The sequence below is a fragment of the Zea mays genome, chromosome 9 (genome assembly GCF_902167145.1).
Source record: "Zea mays cultivar B73 chromosome 9, Zm-B73-REFERENCE-NAM-5.0, whole genome shotgun sequence".
NCBI classification, from domain to species: domain Eukaryota; kingdom Viridiplantae; phylum Streptophyta; class Magnoliopsida; order Poales; family Poaceae; genus Zea; species Zea mays.
The window spans coordinates 129712169-129734104 of NC_050104.1; the positions used below are offsets into that span (position 1 = coordinate 129712169).

At 40.9% G+C, this 21936-nt stretch overlaps 2 protein-coding genes and 1 long non-coding RNA gene across 24 annotated transcripts; 2 read left to right on the forward strand and 1 right to left on the reverse strand.

Annotated features, from left to right (window-relative positions):
• Positions 1 to 512: 512 nt before the first annotated feature.
• LOC109942334 (uncharacterized) lies at positions 513 to 2959 on the forward strand. Its single transcript, XM_020544254.2, has 3 exons — positions 513 to 723; positions 806 to 2382; positions 2453 to 2959. Exons 1-3 carry the CDS (start codon positions 532 to 534, stop codon positions 2661 to 2663), a joined length of 1980 nt encoding a protein of 659 aa, XP_020399843.2. The 5' UTR covers positions 513 to 531; the 3' UTR covers positions 2664 to 2959.
• Positions 2960 to 5472: 2513 nt separating this feature from the next.
• On the reverse strand, positions 5473 to 15154 carry LOC103639060 (uncharacterized). Of its 21 annotated transcripts, XR_002264985.2 has the most exons (11): positions 14792 to 15154; positions 14105 to 14144; positions 13364 to 13830; positions 12933 to 13104; positions 11173 to 11473; positions 10747 to 10905; positions 10340 to 10480; positions 10119 to 10161; positions 9702 to 9877; positions 7296 to 9084; positions 5473 to 7076 (listed from the first exon to the last, which is right to left on the reverse strand). It is a non-coding gene; the product is annotated as an uncharacterized lncRNA (long non-coding RNA). The 21 variants fall into 21 exon arrangements; XR_002264977.1 differs by having other exon boundaries at positions 7296 to 9874; positions 10340 to 10905; positions 12933 to 13095; XR_002264976.3 differs by having other exon boundaries at positions 7296 to 9874; positions 10340 to 10905.
• A 155-nt stretch (positions 15155 to 15309) lies between these two features.
• On the forward strand, positions 15310 to 21704 carry LOC100193235 (uncharacterized). Of its 2 annotated transcripts, XR_558184.4 has the most exons (11): positions 15310 to 15898; positions 16307 to 16525; positions 16753 to 16990; positions 17615 to 17810; positions 17893 to 17947; positions 18576 to 18726; positions 19290 to 19598; positions 19730 to 19995; positions 20091 to 21017; positions 21107 to 21495; positions 21618 to 21704. XR_558184.4 is itself a non-coding variant. In NM_001358687.1 (10 exons), exons 1-10 carry the CDS (start codon positions 15659 to 15661, stop codon positions 21428 to 21430), a joined length of 2925 nt encoding a protein of 974 aa, NP_001345616.1. In that variant the 5' UTR covers positions 15449 to 15658; the 3' UTR covers positions 21431 to 21702. The 2 variants fall into 2 exon arrangements, 1 of the variants encoding a protein (NP_001345616.1); NM_001358687.1 differs by having other exon boundaries at positions 15449 to 15898; positions 21107 to 21702.
• Positions 21705 to 21936: the final 232 nt, after the last annotated feature.

The window sequence follows — 21936 nt, forward strand, 5'->3', positions numbered from 1 at the left end:
GAAACGGTAACTGATTTGGCACCATTCTGTTTGTGCCCAGTGGTCAACAATTTCTGTTTGTGAATGACATGAAAATGTAGTCAACATTTTCTGTTTGTGCCCAGCTGTCAACAATTTCTAGGAGGGTGAACTGCTGTTTCTGTTTGTGCCCATGCGATGTCAACTTGACTGGGCCAAAATTATTCAGTTAACAGTTAACTTGACTGCTCCTCATAATTTTTGTAGGGCAATGTCAATTTTCAGTTAACAGTGTTTGACCCATCGCAAGTATTTGATTTTGAGGGTATTGGACCTGATCTTCGATGGGATGAAGAAGGGCCTCAACATGTACCCAGTGAGTTAGCTATGTATTCGAAACTTGGATTGGCGGCTAAAGATGAACGACAAAACAAAGAGAGAGAGGAGGCTTCTAATCATTATGGTCATTCAAATAATCCAAATGAGTTTGGAGTTGATTCTTCATCCTCCATGCCCTGTGTTGATTTTTTGCCAAACGAGAGTAGAATTTTGTATGATTCTAACCATCCAGTCATGGCGGTTGGCTGCATGTATCCATCTATGGCTGAATTCAGACTTGCTATGAGACAGTATGCCATAGAAAAAGAGTTTGAGTTAGGCATTGAGGCTAGTACCCCGAAGAAATACAGAGGATTTTGTCGAGGTGGTGATTGTCCTTGGAGCATACATGCAAGAATTGAGAGGGCTGGGTCACCTACCATAATTGTACGGTTTTGTCAAAGTTTTAATTTTGTTGAAGTTTTTTTATGCCTTAGTAGTAATGTGCATTTCATTTATACTTCTGTAGGTGACTGTGATGAATGATCATCACACTTGCACTTCTAGTGGCCGGAGGAGGACAAGCACACCAACCAGTGCTTGGGTTGCTGCTAAAGCTTTACCTATCCTTGCGAAGAAACCACACACAGGTGCAAAGGATTTACAGACTTTCCTTCAAGATACGTACAAGTGCACCATTTCTTATGATACAGTTTGGTATGGAAAAGAGAAAGCCTTGAAGGAGTTGTTTGGGACTTGGGAAGAGAGTTTCCAACTTCTATTCTCTTGGAAGGAGGCTGTATTGCAGAGGTCACCTGATAGTGTCATTGAAATTGATGTACGTGTTGAGGATGGCAGAGTTTATTTTAGTAGGTTCTTCTGTGCACTTGGCCCTTGTATTAGTGGTTTCTTACATGGATGCAGACCTTACTTGAGTGTTGATTCGACAGCTTTGAATGGTAGATGGAATGGTCACCTACCATCTGCAACAGCCGTCGACGGCCACAACTGGATGTTCCCTGTTGCATATGGATTCTTTGAGTCCGAAACAGAGGACAATTGGCATTGGTTCCTTCTACAGTTACGCAAGGCCATCGGGGATTTACCTAACCTAGCATTGTGTTCTGATGCTTGCAAAGGGCTAACAAATGCAATGAAGGATGTTTTTCCAGAAGCTGAGAAAAGAGAGTGTTTCCGGCACCTAATGAACAATTATGTCAAGCAATATGCTGGATCAGAATACATGTACCCTGCTGCCAGGGCGTACAAGGCAGAAGTATATGACATGTACATTGCAAATGTCAGTAGCAATCCTGATATTGCTGCTTGGTTAGATAGGTTCCATTCCTTGTTGTGGTACCGAAGTGCATTCAACCCTACTATCAAATGCGACTATGTAACAAATAACATTGCTGAGGTGTTCAATAACTGGATAAAGGACTACAAGGACCTCCCTGTTTGTGACCTGGCTGACAAAATTAGGATAATGATCATGCAACTATTCTACAAGAGGAGGCGGATAGGAAGGAGGTTGGAGGGAAAGATTTTACCTTCTATCATAGCACAACTCAATGCAAGAACTAGAGGACTTGGACACTTGGAGGTCATAAAAGGCGATGACTATGTTGCAGAGGTGAGAGACAATGGTGATTGTTTTTCTAGATATGTGGTGAAGGCTCATCTTAGAAAATGTTCATGTAAGGAATGGCAACATATAGGGAAGCCCTGCCACCATGCATTATGTCTAATTACCGCACAACAATATAGAAATGTAATGATGGAGGAGTTTGTCGACGATTACTACTCAGTTGACATGTTTAGGAAAGCTTATGAGAGATTGGTGGAGCCAATTGAAAGCAAATTATTTTGGCCAAAGGTGGATTTTGCAAAGGAGGTTGGTGCTCCACTAGGCAAGAGAGGCGTGGGACGTCAAAGGAAAAATAGGTTCAAGAGTTGTCTAGAAGGTGGGAGTAGTAAGAAAAAGCCTGCCAACGAAAGTGAGAAAGCTAAGAAGATTATTCGAGGCAAATTCAAGTGCCCTAATTGTGGGGAGTTAGGGCATAGGAAGACTAGCTACAAATGCCCCCTAAATGGAACGAAGAAAAGGTACTCTTATAATCTCATATTTGTTTTTATAAATTAATTTTGGTTGTTTATCTAATAATCATCTGCACAGGAAAAGGAAACCAAGAAAGAACTCAACAAAGAAATGGTTTCCTAAGGAGCCAGCTGAAGCTTCTTCATCACAGCCAGAACTAGGGGATTCTGGTCAACACCAACTTGTCTCCACTGATGTTCCAGAAGAAATAGTGGGTACTACCCCACAGAGGAGAGTGAGGTGTGCTGTCAAAAAGAAGATTACTCCGAAGAAGAAGATCTGCTTCTGAGTAGCTGCTTAAGTATGGCAGTTGTGTCTGTATTTTAAGTATGAATTATGGCAGTTGTGTTTGTATTTTAAGTATGAATTATGGCAGTTGTTTCTGGCAGCTGTCAACAATTTCTGTTTGTGCCTGAGATGAAAATGTAGTACTGGGTGTGTTTAGAAATGTGACAGGCAACAGCCCAGTAGTGATTGAAGTAGTGAACTATTTCTGTTTGTGCCCAGTGGTCAACAATTTCTGTTTGTGAATGACATGAAAATGTAGTCAACATTTTCTGTTTGTGCCCAGCTGTCAACAATTTCTGCCAACTGCTGTTTCTGTTTGTGCCCAGGTGAACTGCTGTTTCTGTTTGTGCCCAGGTCAACAATTTCTGGCAGCTGTTTGTTAAAGTAGTGATTACAGTTGCAGGTGAACTGCTGTTTCTGGCAGCTGTTTCTGGCAGCTCTTACAGGCAACAACTCCTTCAGTTGCTTACTCTCCCTTACAGTAGAATCAAAAGACAGTAGATCTCTGTTTGTGGTAGTGAACAATTTATGCTTGTATTCTCTGAACAAATCTTATGTGGTGTGAACAATTTCTGTGCAATATAGTGTTGTCCAAAAAGATCATTTCTGTTTGTGCTCATTTCTGTACAAAATACTGCTCATTTCTGTTTGTGCTCAATTCTGTTCGTGCTCCAGTTTAGTTAGCTTATTGGCTGCCAGATTTGGTATGGCTGCCATATTTGTGCTCCAGTTCAGTTAGCTCATTTCTGTTTGTGCTGCAGTCCAGTTCAGTTCAGTTAGCTCATTTCTGAAAATGCACATAAATGACCAATTTCATTTAGCTGCCAGAAATGAGCATTTTCAGTTCAGCCATACTAAAAACGTCTGAACACAAGGCAGTAGAGATATTTGGGCTGCTTACCGACGCCTGAAAACAGATGACTGAAAATAGATGACTGAACACAAGCTGAACACAGGCGTCGGTTCAGTTCACTCATACTGCCAGATTTTCTAGATCGTTTCAGTCACAAGCTGCCAGTCACAAGCTGTTCTAATTTAACTGTTGTCCTTTTCAGTCACAAGCTGCCAGTCAAATACAATGTGCACATCACAAGCTATTCTAATTTCAACCATCACATGCTAGATCGTTTCACACATAGTACAAGTTCAAGATACATTATGGCCGAAACCAAGTTGAACTAAAAATACATCATGAACTACAAGTCTCACAAAATACATTGCCAATAGAATACTACATCAAATTAAAACATGGCTATTGTCCAGGAGGCAACTCTATCACAGACAAATAGCTCAGATAGGCTCACTTCATATAGGGCCCTTCATACGGCGATCAGGGATCTCATCGGAGTCAAAAGAAGAGTTGTCCTCATCCGAACCACGCTGCTCAGTACAATCACAATGAACATCAGCTTTGAAATCATCGTACATTCCAAGGGCTTCATAATCCTCAAGTAGAGGTTGCGGACCAATAAGAACTTCCTCCAAATCCCTGCTCATAGTGTCTAGACCTTTTGCAATTTTAGTAACATCACTCATGGCATTAATCAAGCAATTCTTGTGCAACATATCCAAATACTCAGGCACATGATTGCGGCGGCTCAACTTCCTCAACTCATCGGCAGATAATTGCATCTGTCTAATGGCGTCTAAAAGACCATCCCAAACTCGATTATATCTCTGCGCCTACAACCAAATGAATAATGAGATTCAATATCAAATTAGTATTGACTGTTACTACAATAACACATTATGTTATTTACAGTAAATCATACCGGATCATGTGTCCTACATAATCGATGGCGTGGACGTAATCTACTAGTGCCATAATCAATCTTGCTCATGTCGACGATGCTTGTGCGCCTACTCCCTTCTGCACCTTCTGCGACAACTTTGCGTGTGTCGGCCCTAGCAGCTCCAGATCCGATAGGAATGGATCTTGGAGATTTCTCCATGGCCGCGAGGAAGGACCTACGACGACCTGCTCAAGATTGAGTCCAATTCAGTTAGCTTCAGTCAGTCAAATTTCTGAAAACCGAACTCTGAAAATGATACTGAGTTATGGTTCAGTTAGCTTCAGTTTCTGAAAACCGAGTTCAGTTTTCAGAGCATGCCACTTTTCTGTAAAAGCTTCTGCTAATCTATGGGGTATATTTTGCACAGGATTTTTAGCCTTTTTTGCTGTTCAATAAATTGTAGTCTTTGGGATTAATCTGCGTTAAATAAATAATTATTTGAGCTAGTTCCTTGAGATTCTGTGAGCTGGATGTACTCCAACGCCATTTGTTTATGCCTGCAGCTTGTTCAGTTATCTTCAGTTTTAACAGAACAGAAACTGCATTTTTCAGATTTTACTACACCAAAATGTTCTGTCGAGCACCATGGAGAGGAGCAGGAGTGAGAGGGGCGCCACGGAAGAGAAATGGGCACTCCAGAGGATACCTTGGAGAGGAGCGCCGTCGAGGAGAGGAGCGCCGTCGAGGAGGAGCGGTCGTCGAGGAGGAGCGCTCGTCGGGGAGAACTGGATCGCCTAAGGAGAGCAGCGCTCGGGGAAGAGGAGCGCCCGTAGATCCGTTGTAAGAAACGGAATGCCGTAGAAACGAGGATTACTGGGCTAAATCTGACGCAAATACTACAATTCCGAAGTTCAACGGATTATAATACTATAACTAGTAGAGTGCCCGTGCGTTGCGACGGTGCATAATCATATTTGATGAATGACCTTAACAATCCATTATCATATCATGGCTACTATACACAATATTCACATGGAAGTAAATGGAGTTACAAGAATGAATATAGAAAGTAACATAGGAGCAATTTAGATATTCTTAGTTACAATAACACGTTTTTCTACAAGTTAGTCGTTTTCTACAAGTTGGCCAGGCTAAATTTATTTTGTCTGTACTGTAACTTAGCAACAGATATATAATTTAGTACATGGTCACAATTAGGATCCTACCCTCTATAGCCTAAGCATCTAATGCAAATCTGTCAAGTATAGGGACAGTTGCAACACAGCTAGAGCAGCATAAGGTACTTAAGCTGTAACAAGATAGGTCTTGAAAACATCTCAAAAGCACTGAACATTCTTAAGACATTCTTAAGCGGAGGTGCCAGAGGAAGCCTTGGCAGAGGTAGAAAGCTTGGATCTTCTCTTGGCCAAGCTCTCATTGTGGTGATCTCTATTCCTTCAGCCTATAGGAAGAAGCTTTTGGTACTCGACAGCCTCAGACTTCTTCTTGGCAATCTTCTTGTCAATGATTCTAGCATGCTTCCTCTGAAGGGTCAAGGGTTCACAAGCCACTGGATCTTAGATGCCTTGCTCACCTTCTTGCCTACAAAGCAAATAGGTTAGCTTGGAAAACTTCAGAAATCAATGGCTCATTGTCATGAATCCTATTCCTAAGATACTTGAGGATAGAAGAGTAAATAACCAAGACATTTATCCAACACAGAACAAGCCTAGAGCACTAATAGAAGAGTAAATAACCAAGACATTTATCCAACACATAACTGATTCTAAGATACTTGAGAATCTCCATATTAAGTGAGCATAACATCTAAACAATCTGCTTTTTGTTACAAGGGTCTAATGGTTTATAAAATGCAAACAAGAAAAAAGTGTGAACCGCATACTGCTTATGTGTTTTTCAGTTATAAGATGTGTAGACCCTGGGTTCCTGGCCTGAAGAAAACAAGTCTGTTAGATATTTTGGGAAAATTCTGATGTAGATCAAACATTTTTTTCAAGAAACTGCAGATTGCAGATAATATGAATTTAGGGCTGACTCCCATTATCTTCATATATAATATAATTTATGACCAAAAATCTCACATGAACAACCTTGTAACATATTACATGAAAATATCTCTAAGGAACAGCAGAGATATAAATTGTCAAGTAAATATTGCATAGAAGCATTTTTGAGATTAGTGGCATGTCGCTTGGATTGAAGGCTAAACACAGTCACACATTAATCCTTGAAGCAGAAAGGGTCAAAGGTCCAAGAATCATTGTATAAATTATTTACCTACCAAACTCATAATTCGTATTCCAAAATAGACCTATCAAGCTCGTAAATATTGTGTTCAGAGAATAGCGTGTAGGCAAAGATAATTGTGAATTCTTGCCTCCTACAACTCTCAATACCATTGCAATAGCACCAAATAGATCTTTCTTATTCTTAGCAGGATCACCAGTAAATGTGATACCAGCTAGCTTTATTGTGCATGTAAAAACCAGTATGTAGCAAAGTCCAGATTGCCCTGGCGCGTCGTGCGGGAGGTCGCGAGCGAGAGACGGGGGCGGGGGCACGGAGTTGTGGACGCCCTCCTTAGCTTGTTAAGGAGTAGTATAGATTTACAACCACACCACACCCCATCCCCAGTCTGTTGAACCATCCCTCACCCTAACCTGCCAAAATGAAAAACAGTGAGTGGGAAGAACATGTGTAGTTTTGTGAATCCTACTACAACAGAAGTAAACACCAAAAAAGTTCATCAAGGAAATAAGGGAACATAAACAGAGGAAGTACTTCTGCAATTTATAATCAGCCAAGTCCAAATAAAATGGTAGTGACACGACCACCATGTCTACATACGGCAAGGACTTGTGAAAATTTGAGTTACCTACCAGCCTTCCAGGAACCAAATACAACAAAGTCCTCTCTGGTCTCATCATCTCATAAATGATTTTCTTCTCCAGTTCAGATATATCAAGCCCCAATTTGTGATGTTCAGCAAGATCAGTATGTAAAAGAAAATGTGCAAGTCTAATATTAGGGAGGAGGATGATAAATTCACATAAGAACAATACTGAATACAATAATTAAGATTACCACACCTCGCCAGAAGAATCAAGCAAGGTATCTCATTCTCCAACCGTGTAATCTTTTGAGCTATTTCTGGCAATGCCTGAAAAGCAAGATAGTTATTTTAATTTTGTGAGAAAAACTATTTTTAACATTGTCGTTGCCGCCTCCGAAGCCGCCATCTAAGTCTCATGCACGCACGCTATCGCTTGAGCCTGAAAAAACTATCTTTCAGATTAGATTGTATTATGTAAATTCATAATATCAAGGATATGAAACACAAGCCATTTCTCAAACAACCTTTATACACAATGCCAAAACCTCCTTTACTTAATATATTCTTGGAATTAAAATTGTTTGTTGCACTTTGTAGATCACAAAATATTGACAAGGAATGCAAACTTGTGCAGAATGCCAATTATAGACTTAACTAACAAACAATGTTGTAGACAATTGAGTTACATCTCAAGCGGTCAGCAACACTACCATTTGGCATATATGGATATACAAGCAACCGTTCTTTAGAGGTCATGCAAAATCCTTATAAACACCCTGTGCACGACAAGGCCAATCAACTCAATTTCTGTCTGAAATTATACTTCACTGGTAACATCAAGATCTTTTAATCTCTTTACTATCACTAAAGCTCCATTTTTCAAACAACCTTTATACACAATGCTAAAACCTACTTGACCTAATATATTATTGGAATTATAATTGTATGTTGCACTTTGCAGATCATGAAATGCAAAATGCTTCACATGACCCAATTCAAATTATAGATCTTGGTATACAATAAAAAGTCAAATCATGTATATTTAACGTGTAAGGTGTTAATACTACATAGGCTTAGATAATTACCAGCTGAAGTAAAAGAAAGCACCATCTGTATTAAGTAGTAACTTAGCCAATACACAAACAACAAAACAAATATTGCGAAACATGTGACACTGAAAGAAATTGGTAGAGCTAACTCATGGTGTTCTTGGACCTTTGGACCTGTACTGACATTGTCTCTGCCATTAATGTACAATTAACTTCCAGTTTCTAAAGAATAGATATGTGCCATCTGGGAAATCAATTATCATTAATCATTGCTATCAGATCCGAACAACCATGTATAATTGATGAATTGCAAATGAACTGATTTCCCGCAAGACTGAAACAAAGTAAAAAAGTTATCTTCGATGAAATGTCAAAACTATCAGAAAAGAATGTGTGATCTTTGAACTAAAGAACTAATATCTAAAGCATAGTCAATATCACACATGCATCAGAACCTATTGTTTCGTAGAAGAAAAACAGGGTCTCGTCATACTCACTGATTTTTTCCGTGATGGTCTTTGAACTATCAGGTGCCACGTTGTGCATATACCTGTCTGAAATTATACTTCACTGGTAACATTGTGCATATACCTGGAGCAGTGTGAGTTGTGCTGATAGGGTATTGGCCTTTGTTTACAGAGTCTGAACCTAACTGGTATGCAGTCCTAGTTGGTAATAAGAAGCATACTTTTAGGTTGACAAAAAAATATTTTCCCACCTCCCGACGTTGCATGAATCTTGCTAGAAATCCAGGCAATCTCTCATCTCTGAATGTCACTTGAGTTCCTTTTATGAGGTGCCACAAAATTGATAATCAAAATCATTTCAAATAAGCCCACTCTACTGCAAGCTTTAGACTTTGTTGATCGATATAAATGTTTTTCCTCTTTTATCTTAATAGAGAAATGGCAAGCAGCAACACAGAATCAACAGAGACAAAAATAATGGAAAATAACACATTCAAAATGATTGAGATCCCTAATCTACCTCTTCATAGAACAAATCAATACGAATTCGTTGTCGGGCCATAGCGCACAAACTCGCAAAACAGGTTCAATAGATAATTGGATTTCATGTTTGCAGCAGCAAAAGACTGAAACTACTGCAACTATATAAGTTGTCTACAACTGCATAGTTTAAGAGACTGGGCCACTTGGAGGCCGCCATCAGGTGGACAAAAATTTAAGAATGGAATTCGCAGCAGCAGCCGCACGGAGCCGTCGGGGGCCGGCAACGAGACAAGAGATCGCTAGGAACTAAGACTGACAAGGAGCGAGATGCGAGTATGCGACTGAATGGAAGAGGTGGCCACCCGCCCGCTCGGTGCTACTACATTCGTACCTCACGCGAGGGCGTCGCTACTCAGACACAGGCAAATAGGAAGCAGGGAAGGAGAAACTAACCTGGGCGTAGATGACATGATGACGCGAGGGTGGCCGATGGAGGCGGTCCGCAGGGAGGCAAAGCTGGAGCAAAGCGACGACGACAGTGTCGCCATCTGCCCACCTCTCTCAATCTAACCCGTCTCGGCCTCGCAGTCGCAGCCACCAACTACTTCAAAGCCCCAGTGTCCGTCCTGCTACAGAATTAATATGATAAAATACATTGATATGTAAAAACACTAATTATTATTCTATAATTTTATTAGCATCACTAAAATTGGATGTTTATATATCTTGTTTACATATCTTGAAAGATATAATAAGGTGCTCATGCGTTACTATAATTTTGATTTCTTTGCGACCGCGACACAAGCAATGACTACTTTTAGTGATGGTAACAAAAGTGTAGAATACCAATTAGTATATATTTTAAGGTACCTAAACATCCATTTGCTTCCCAATGATGGCACTTTGGCATGTCCTGAAATGCAGATAGAGCAACAATGTTAGTTCAAAACTGGATCGATTGGCGATCATCACATCCCTTTAATAGCACAAAAGGTCTGAGTAGTGGTAAGAGGCATTAGATGAAAAAATATTGTGGATAATTCAAAAGCACTATAATTCATCGGCAGAACAGTTGAAAAGACCAAACTGACCTTTCTCTTGGCATTCTAATATCCACGGGTAAATGTGATCGACGATTTGTTTTCTTACTTTCTTCATATCTTCGGGAGGTGAGCACTTGCATGAATCACCTGGTGGACAGAATATAACAGGACTGCTGGCACCATAATTGACTATTCAAAATCCAAACACTAATGAGAATTAAATCAGGTACACCAGATAATGGCAACTTCGTTTTCATAAAAGGGAGAGAACGTTATAGCCCAAAGTCAAAAAGCAACAAATGGGAATGGTTTCAACGAACAACACATATCAACTTTTAGTTTATGCTATGATGGGAAAATCAAAATAAACACATGAATATGTTACATGTAGGAGAACATTTATCCAAAAAAGCACTCATGTAAACACAAAATTTGAGCATTAAGAAGTGAATTACCTTAAATGAGAAGGCAAGTGACAATAACACATCTGGATCTATTGCCTCCTCAGGGAAATATCTCAAGGCATATATAGTCAGGAAAACACACCCGACAACCATCCCTCACGCATTGCAGCTGCAATTTCCACTATGGCAACGAAACAAAATTTCACGGTTCTGGAGAAGTAGAGAAAAGAAAAAAGGAAATTAGAGTGGGCTAGAGCATCACAGCTTCATCAGATAAATGAGCTACTGCTATCTTGCTGCTTAAGAGGGGAGCCAAAAGGATGACAACTTGTGCTGATGAGTTGCTAATTCTTTGTCCCATGTACCTCATGCCAATAGTCTATACCAACACTAAAAATGAAAATTAAACCTTCTGAACTTGCTAGGCGGTGCAGACACAGACAACAGAACAACATTTCATATATGCTAAACACATACCTTCTATAGCGAGGAGGGTGAGCTTCTTCAGTGGGCGATCTACTTGGAGTTGGCAAACAGCAGCAGAAAATAGGGCTTCTTCATAGGCTCTGTTGCTGCATTAAAATAAACAAACAACAGTAGAAAGCAATGGCAAGGAGTTCATCTGTCTAGCGCTAGGAGGCAGAAAATTCACATAACTTCCGACACAGAGCAGGACGACCAATCCGTTTTAGGCCCTGTCATCGCCTCCGCCACATCGTCACGCCAGAAAAGTAGCAAAACTATGAACTCCAGGACCACATACTATATGGCTGATTACCTGGAAACCAAACAAAAGTCACAGATTGTTTACATCACAAGTGTAATGCCCCAACATTCTCATATGAATTAGGCATGCATAAACCTGAAAGGGCGTCCACAAAAACACAGACATTTTTTCTCTGGTCAGAGCGAAGTTGTTGGACCAACTAACATAAACAGCTCCTGAAATGTGTTCATGGTCTTATCCAACATAAAAGTCACAGATTGGCACATTTTGCTGGTCATTAATTCCCTATTTGGCACATTTTACTGGTCTTGGGAACCTGGTAGTATTGGTATCTTTTCAGGACCAAATGTCATCTAGATATTTGGGGACTGGCCCCAGCAGAATCGAAAAACAAGTATAAACTTGAATTAATGCCTAACATTGTTAATTTTTTCATGAGCACAACAGCTACATGTTTTGGTGCATTATGTGCCCACTTAGATCATGATATGAGTAAATTATTGTTGTTTTCTGACGTCATAACCATATATGCATGTTATATGGTGAATACTTGTTATATTCTGTTGTATTTTGTCAAACAGGTTAAATGTGTTTAATGTGTTGACCATAAATAATCAGGCTAATTTACCTTTTTATTTGGTCCAACACTGAATATTATAATTTTGCATCCTTAACACTTCATCTTCCCCTCTTCTTTTTAATTCAGCAATATTTGTACCTTTTCCTGATCTTGCAGAAAATTCTGAAGAAATTATATTATGCTTAGCCCTTGTTGTTAAACTGGATAGTGTGTTGCATAAACTTTACGAACAACAGAGGTTTCACAGCTCACTAATCAAGTTTATTTAACCACTATCATGTTATGTTAATTGTTCTTTTTATTTACTAGTAGCTGCCGCGCCCTTGGGCGCGCTTCATTATGTATCTAGGCTGTCCAGCAACGTACTCTATATTCATTCTTTATATCTGTTCTTTATAGTCTCCTCTAAATAATTTTATCCTTTATATCTCCTTCCTCTTCAACAACGTTCTCTAAATCACGTCCTCTATACTCAAATATCTATATTAGGAACATTTTTTATTTTTATTTTTTGTACATACATATTTACTCTTAAATGTATTGTACATATTTTAGTTTTGCTAAATCAGTTATTTAAAGTATTCAAATGGATAGAGAACCGTTTAGAGAAACTCTATATATAGAGAATCCAGCAGCGTCCTCTAAATTTAGAGGACCGTTTAGAGGACACTGCTGGAGAGCGTAGATGACTATTTGATCCTCTATATTTAGGATACAAAACTCTTTAGGGTCTCTTATTGGAGTTAGCCTTAAGTTAGTTTATAAGTGTTGTTAAAGCAGATAATACACGAATTGTATAAACATTACAGGAAATGTTTTAGATGATAATAAACGTACTTAATATATTAATATAGAAGAGAGCTATAGTAGTATTTAAATGTTGAAAAGAAAAAAAAAGAATATAGACACAGTAGTTGACACTTAACTTACTTTATATTCCGGAGAGGTCTAGTAAATTCCTATCATCATCATGACCACCAATCATGCCACCGAAATTGGAACCTTCGACCATCGTTCAACAGTCAAATGTCCTCCTTTTCTTTTCTGCAATTTAGCTTTCGCCCTGTTGTCTTCCGTACACTGCTTGGAGTTCCTTACACCGCTTGGAGGTAAAGATAGCCCGCACATGAAGAGTACATCAGAATTAAGAACTAAATTCTAGTTATTGCAAGCAGGTGTAAGCATGTAACCAGCGTTTAAAAGCTACATACTTTTTAGATTTAAAAACACAAGAAATTCATGAAACAGCTGCAGACACAGAAGCTACATCAAACCGACCAGTGGTGGAACGTCTGTCCTCAAAATACCTAGAAACCGACAAATTTGATTAAGAGCACAGCCAATGAGCATCCAAAACTCACCGCATGCAATAGTAGGACCGGTATGACTCCTCGATGACGACGACGGTAGCAGGATCCATCGTCGTGGTAGGAGGATGGGGGAGAGGGAGCGGCGGCTGGGAGCTTCTTGAGAGTTGAGACTGTGGTTGGAGAAGCTCCAGTGGCCCAGAGTCGCCAGATACGATGAGCCACCGGCTAGCATGTTGGCCAGGTCGCTGTGTAGCGTGTGAGGGAGTGCTCCTAATTTTACCAGTTGAATGAGATGAATGCGAACGGACGATAGGCAAGGGCCAGCGAAGACGACGGCAACTCGAGTCTGCCTCTTTTTTCCCCATGCGCTGGACCTCTCTAGAAGCAGCGTGAGTCTATGTAGGCAACATGCTGAGACCTCCGTGATCGTTGATGTTTCATCGCAGGGTCTATATTCTTTTTGCTAACGTGGGCAGGCTCAATGAGCTGCTATGCGTCGCGCTCTATTATAAAATTAGCTGCGATGGGAGAAAGGGATAAAGTAGTTAGTAAAAGATATTTATTATTATAGTTTCTATGGGTGCAGGAATGAATACCATTCATTATTTGTAGAAAGGACAAATTGATCTCAGTATAAATCGTACCATATAAAAAACGAACGGTGTGGATGTCTTTGTAATTGGAATAAGGGATATGCTAAATAGAAGAAATGATACAAGAATGCATAAAGCGGTACAAGGAATTTTAATATGTATTTAGATTTCATAAATGGGCAATAGTAAACCAGCTTACCTTTTACAGACTTTGATACTACAGAGGCTGCAAGAATCACCTGTGATACATAAACAGGAAAAAGATTCAATAGTCGTATTCTTATGGTATGAATACCAAGACAATAAATTATGCTCATCAATTATTTAATCGTAGCTGCCGTCTACTTTTGCTAAAAGAGAGTACGTACTCTGCGGAGGAAAAAGAAACAAAAATAATTCATCATAGTTGTTGTCTACTTTCGCTTAATTACTTAGAGAAAGGGTAGAGGATGGATCGGGTGCAATGTGAAGCCATACCATCTAAAACAACACCTTAGTATCTATTGACAAAATATAGTGATGACAAGAAACAACTAATTCCTTTTGTTCCAGAAAATGGTATTGACACGCATAAGTATAAAACCTATCTGTATAATGTTCGTGTACACTCCAACACCTACCTATGTATGAACATCTCAACTGACTAAACCAGCGTGAATTCATCGGTTCAAAATAAATCAGGGGCGCTCTGAGGTATCTGCAACATCATTGTTTCAAATTTGTGAGGTTATTCATGCCTAATTTTATAGCTTTGTGCATGATTTGGTTACACAAACTGGCCCAACCCGTGAACCACCAGCAAGCCTTCGCATATGCGCTTCCTTTCACGAGAAATCAGACTAAAACTGATGAGGTGAGACGAGATAAGGGGTGAGGCGGGGCTCACCTGATTCCAGACGGAGACGAGGGGTGGCGGGTTCCCGTTCCGGTGACGACATGGTTGACCTTGCGCGGGAGGAAGAGGAAGAGGGAACGATGTGAGTGCTGTCATCGGGCGTGCGACGGTTGCGTCTTCATCTTCCACGAGAGGATGGAGAAAGGGAGTGGAGGGCTTGGTTCTGTCGCTTGCAAGACCACGGCAGGGTCATGGTTGGTAGCGAGTGTCGCCGTCTTCTGCATCACCGCAGGCTTCAGCGGCGGCGTCGCGGCGTCGGCGGTGAGGACGCTCCGGCGCTGGCGCGACTTCCTCGTGGATGGGGTTCGGGTGACGGCGGCGTTGATAGGGTTTCGCGAGGTAGAATGTTGAGTTGCGATGCGGGGGAGCGCGGGTGGGTCGGGTTGGTCGCGAGCGGAGGGCGCAGTGCGTCGACGTTGGATCGAGTGTAAATGGCTAAGATTGCAGAACGGCAGAACGGCAGACTACTCTTACAGCCTTAATAGGTAGTAGAGATTCAGATTGCGCTATTGGGGATACTGATTTTCAAAAGCCCAGTGTTCGGGATATCACGGTTCCAAAAAAAACTCTCACCCACCTCCCTTCCGAAGCTTCCTTTCCCAATAATCTTCCGGACCTTCTCAAATCTCCACGGAGTGCTCGTTGGCCCCCGAAGCTCCCAGAACCTCCTCCTCCGCTTCTCTCCACTCTTCACGCCGCCACCGAGTTTATACACGCTTCGTCCCGTCCTGCCGCGCCCGTCTGTTCCATAGCATACCATTATTGTGATAAACCATCCAATCCAGAGTTCCATTCCATTCTGAATTGCTCCTCCCAGCTTCAGATAAACCATCGAGATTGTGCCGCCAGCGCCCCACCATGGCCGCCGCGCCGCCGCTGTCCGCCGACGTACTCTCCTTCCTAACCTCCGCCCCCGCCGCGCCGACGCCGGTCGTAGCCGCGGCGTGGGGCGCGGCGAGGGCGGGTCCTGTGAGGGGTAAGGCGGCACTAAGGACGACGAGAGGAGGAAGGGGCGGGGTGCTGGCTCCGCTGGTCGGGAGGAGGCCCCGCCGGACGCCGCTCTCGGTGCGCTGCAACGCCACCAGCCGGGACGGCAGGGTATGATATGAACCTGTTCCCCTCGCCTTCATTTTCGGTCCGATTTTGCTCACTTCTTTTTATCTTTTATTTTCATTAAAAGAAGATACTAGCATGTCCGGTTTTCAATTCCTATGTCACAGTCCTATAACAACCGATGCATTTATTTACGCCCCCATTTTTCATTAAATTTTCATAGCACTTTTACTACACTCCCGGTCCTAAAATACTAATGCACATGGGATATAGAAAATACTATTAATATTCGAATCCTCAAATAACTTTATTATGGAAAATAAATTACATGCTTGATACTTACTATTTATCATAAATATTACTACATTTTTTATTATTGAACTCCTTTGAAGAGCCAAGAAATTGCATTTTCCCCCTCTATATCTCACTCGTGGTTACCTATTTTGCTGACAGATTACACAACAAGAGTTCACTGAGATGGCGTGGCAAGCAATTGTCTCATCCCCCGAGGTGGCAAAGGAGAGCAAACACCAGATTGTGGAGACCGAACATCTGATGAAATCCCTGCTGGAGCAACGGAATGGCCTTGCCCGCCGTATCTTTTCTAAGGCAGGAGTTGACAATACAAGGCTTCTCGATGCCACAAAGAAATTCATCCAGAGGCAGCCTAAGGTGCTTCATGCTCAACACACTTAGATTCTGCTGATACCCAGATGCAGTTTGCTTTCACAAGAATAATGCATCTTGCTATGGACTAGGACTGATACGTCAGGAAACTGAAAATGTTTTTTGTTCATCGCAATAAAGTCCACTTCAATGTCTTTCTATATGTTGCTTTTAATTGAGCAAAAAATATATCTCCCGGTCATAGTTTTCTTATGTTCAGCTCAATGATTCAGGTATTAGGTGAAGAACCTGGATCTATGTTGGGGCGTGACTTAGAAGCTCTGATACAAAGAGCAAGGGACTTTAAGAAAGAGTATGGTGATTCATATGTCTCAGTTGAACATCTAGTCCTTGGCTTTGCCGAAGATAAGCGGTTTGGGACACAGCTGTTCAAGGATTTTCAGATTACTGTGAAGACCTTGAAATCAGCCATTGAATCGATCAGAGGGAAGCAAAATGTAATTGATCAAGGTACAAGCTTTCTTTTCTTGCCCCCTAGCTTTGGAAATATTGCAATACTGACATTAACATGCTTGCAACTTTTATCCTTTTCCTGTCTGTGCCCCAATAAAATTGGATGGTGTAACCTATTTTCCCATAAATTGCACAAAGAAAATGACAAGTAATGAAACACTAGTTAGTTGCCCGTAAATTGCTACGGATTCTATATATCATATAGGTAGATCTTATTTAAATGATATATTTATTCAAATATAATTATTTTTTTAATTTCAAATTATTAGTATGTATGTATTTACAGTATATCTCCTCCATATAACACAAACCAATAGTGGTGGAAGCGCTCAGCTCTTTACCCTGTGGGCAGGGTTCGAGCCCCTGGTCACACCCATTTTTTGCAGCTGAGCGCTGGGCATGCACACGGGGCAAATCTCACTGGGCGCGCGGGACGGGCACAGAAGATGCACGAAGAAACTCGTGCTTTGAAGTTGTAGTGATGTGCTGAAGTAGACATCACCTTTAACCATTTCATGCATAATATGTAGTTATGCAAACTTTTGCCTTGAACTCTTGTTTCCCTCTGATACAATAGTAGATATTTTCACATGAAAAACTAAAATTATGCATTTCTAATAGATCCTGAGGGTAAGTACGAAGCTTTGGATAAGTATGGAAAGGATCTGACAGCTATGGCACGTCAAGGGAAGCTTGATCCAGTTATTGGAAGAGATGATGAGATTCGAAGATGTATACAAATTTTATCACGAAGAACAAAGAACAATCCAGTTCTAATTGGTGAACCTGGTGTAGGGAAAACGGCTATAGCTGAAGGGTTGGTAAACAATGCTTTTTGCACAACATATCACTGTTTATCGAAATAGTTCCCTTAACTTGATTTTTTGTTTATTGTTTAGACTAGCTCAGAGGATTGTTCAAGGAGATGTCCCACAAGCTCTGACAAACCGGCGAGTAAGTTATTCATTCATGTATTATGCATTTATGTTCTTCAGAGTCAAGCACATTTTTGGATTCTCTTCTAAATTATTGAAGAATTTGTTCCACATTTATCATGATATTTTGTCGTAGTTCTAGAGTACATGACGTGTTGTACGTTAAAGTCTTCTGTTGTCTTTGAGCACTTTTTTATGCTGCAACCGATTAATGTTGAAGTAGTTCATCTGAACATAGTTTTCAAAACATAATTCTTCCACATAATTCTTCCACCTGTTCTATTTCTTTGTCCTTTAAGTTGTACAAGTATTTTGGTAATGTTTGGTGTCCATTAGTATACTCTGTAGTTGACGTTCAGATTTACATTAGAATATCTTGACATAGCTAACTCTTTGATATGATATATCGTTTTTTGTGATATGTTATAGATGATTTTAATCAGTTTCCAAAATATTGAATTGCTAATAACCAGTTAAATACTGGTTGTGTGTGTGTGTGTGTGTTTTCTTTGCTTTAGTGCATTGTCTAACAATAATGGAAGCATTATTTAAATTGTAACTACTGTACCTTCTTGGCTTCTTTTGGATACTTTTGTAACTTTTTAGAGGTCATGTTTTAACTCTATTCTATTGTTTCTTTTAAATAGCTAATTGCACTTGATATGGGTGCATTGATTGCTGGTGCAAAATATCGTGGAGAGTTTGAGGATAGACTTAAGGCTGTTCTCAAAGAAGTTACAGATTCTGATGGGCAGACCATTCTTTTCATTGATGAGATTCACACAGTTGTTGGAGCAGGTAAACTATGCAGGATATTCTGCTGTTGCCCTGACTATTAGATGTTTTCAGCCTTGCCATTAATTTATTTTAGTCCAAATTGTTTTATTTGGTAAAACTTCATTTCTTAAAAAATGGTGTGCATTTGAAAGTTCTTTTGAGGATCTTGTATGGCCCCACTGCCCCAGTATTGGGAACCATCTCTGCTCTTAGTTAAACCTGGACTATAGTCATATAGTTTGCATAAGCCCATGAATATCTCATGCCAACTGACTCGTGTCGATTCCATTGGGCTCGCATTTCAGCCTTTTATAGGTTGCACTGGGTGGATAGAAGCAGCATATTCAATGCAAAGTCATGTCACTCACTTAATGTTTTCACCCTGTTTTTTCTTCTGTTTTATGATGAAAGTGAAATTGATGCTTGAGGCCAAACCATGTAGAAGTCCTATGATTTCGTGGCAGATTCTAATATGAAACTGCCTGTCAAAGCTTGTGAATTTTACCACTATTGTCATGAGCAATAGAAGACCTGTCTCTGCTGTTAGGAAAATTATGAATGTATGAATGTTCATCTTATTCCAGGTGCCACAAATGGTGCAATGGATGCTGGTAATCTTCTCAAACCAATGCTTGGGAGAGGAGAGCTACGGTGCATTGGTGCAACAACCCTTGATGAATACCGCAAATATATTGAGAAAGATCCAGCACTAGAGCGGCGCTTCCAACAAGTTTATGTTGATCAGCCTTCAGTTGAAGATACAATTTCAATACTCCGAGGACTAAGAGAGAGATATGAGTTGCACCATGGTGTACGAATATCTGACAGTGCCCTTGTAGCTGCAGCTGTTCTTTCAGACCGTTATATCAGTGGACGATTCTTGCCTGACAAAGGTGATTTATTTGACTCATTGCCTGATTGCCATCTTAATTGAAACTAACCTTCTAGATGAGGAGATATTATTATGGCCACTACTGTAAGATCTTATGTGGTGTTTCTAATGAGAGGTTATGATATGTTGCAGCTATTGATCTGGTTGATGAATCAGCCGCCAAATTAAAAATGGAGATAACATCAAAACCTACTGCTCTGGATGAGATCGATCGTGCTGTCCTAAAGATTGAAATGGAGCGTCTCTCACTTACAAATGATACAGACAAAGCATCAAAGGACAGACTATCCCGTCTTGAAGCAGAACTATCACTCTTGAAGGATAAACAACGTCAGTTGACTGAGAAGTGGGAGCACGAGAAATCAGTGATGACTAAAATTCAATCTATCAAAGAAGAGGTAAGGTTTGCCTTTCCACAATGACTGTGAATGCATTTACAGAGTTGGTGCAGCCGTGCAGGCAATCGACTTAAATCTACTACCTGTTGCAACAGATTGACAGGGTAAATGTGGAGATACAGCAGGCAGAACGTGAGTACGATCTTAATCGAGCTGCTGAACTGAAATATGGCAGCCTGAATGCCTTGCAGCGCCAGCTTCAAACGACAGAGAAGGAGCTTGATGAATATCAGAGTTCTGGGAAATCCATGCTAAGGGAAGAGGTGACCCAAGACGATATTGCAGAAATAGTGAGCAGGTGGACAGGCATTCCAGTTTCTAAACTAAAGCAATCTGACAGGGAGAAATTGCTGTATCTGGAGGAAGAGCTGCACAAGCGAGTTGTTGGTCAGGATCCTGCTGTAAAAGCAGTTGCAGAGGCCATTCAGAGATCCAGAGCTGGATTATCTGACCCAAACCGTCCTATTGCCAGTTTCATGTTCATGGGACCTACAGGAGTTGGCAAGACAGAGTTAGCGAAAGCCCTTGCTTCCTTTATGTTCAACACTGAGGAAGCTGTTGTCAGGATTGACATGAGCGAGTACATGGAGAAGCATTCAGTCTCGAGGTTGATTGGTGCTCCACCAGGTTATGTTGGGTATGAAGAGGGTGGTCAACTGACAGAGGCTGTTCGCCGTAGGCCATATTCGGTTGTCTTGTTTGATGAGATTGAGAAAGCTCATTTGGATGTCTTCAATGTCTTCCTTCAAATATTGGACGATGGTAGGGTTACTGATTCTCAAGGCCGGAAAGTGAGCTTCACCAACTCCATCATTATCATGACGTCCAACGTTGGGTCACAGTATATACTAAACATGGATGAAGAAGATGGATCATCTGATTCAGCCTATGAGAACATAAAGAGGAGGGTGATGGATGCTGCAAGATCGGTGTTCCGTCCAGAGTTCATGAATCGTGTAGATGAGTACATTGTTTTCAAGCCTCTCGAGAGAGAACAGATCAACAGCATTGTCAAATTACAGGTAACACTTTGTACTTTGCAGGGATTGATTTTACAACCTGAACCTATCATATACTGACGTAATTTGTTCTTGTACTTCCTGTGATGCAGCTTGCAAGAGTACAGAAGAGGATTGCAGATCGCAAAATAAAGCTCGATGTCTCGCCTGGAGCCATTGAATTCTTGGGAAGCCTCGGGTATGACCCGAATTATGGCGCGAGGCCTGTGAAGAGAGTGATTCAACAGTATGTGGAGAACGAACTCGCAAAGGGCATCCTCAGAGGTGATTTCAAGGACGAGGACAGCATCTTCGTGGACACCCAGGTTACGGTGCCCTCCAATGGCCAGCTTCCGCTGCGAAAGCTAGTTTTTCAGAAAGTGGGTGAGCAATCGAAGCCTGCTGCTGAAGGCGAGAAGTTCTTGCCGGCTGTTTGATTGGAGTACGGTTGCAGTTTTGCAGATCGTGAGCAATAAAATGTACATATAAGGGTGACAGACTGGTATTCCCTTTGGCTTAGAAGAGCATTACAGCCACAATTTGTTCTACGATACACGTAGCTTAAGGTTACGTCGAGCAACGAATTTTGATTTTTTTTTTCTGCCGTTTTTTTTTCCTTTTCAGTGGAAGTGTATTCGATTTTGATGTCCTCCGACGTAACTGATGCAAACTAACAAGAAACAGGTATCCAGTTGGAACTCCCTTTGCCAATTGATGTGAGTGTTTACAGGCAACTTGTTGGTGACCGTCAATCGCTGACATTACAATCAGCTGCGGTGGCGAACCAGAATATAAAGAGGTGACTAAATAGTACTGGCTCTGGCTCAGTATACGGCGGCGAGCGTGCTCTTCTAGTTCAAACATCAAGAAATATATTTGATTCTCTCTATCAACACTAACATTATTGTATCAATATATATTTAAAGAGAAAATATAAAAGATC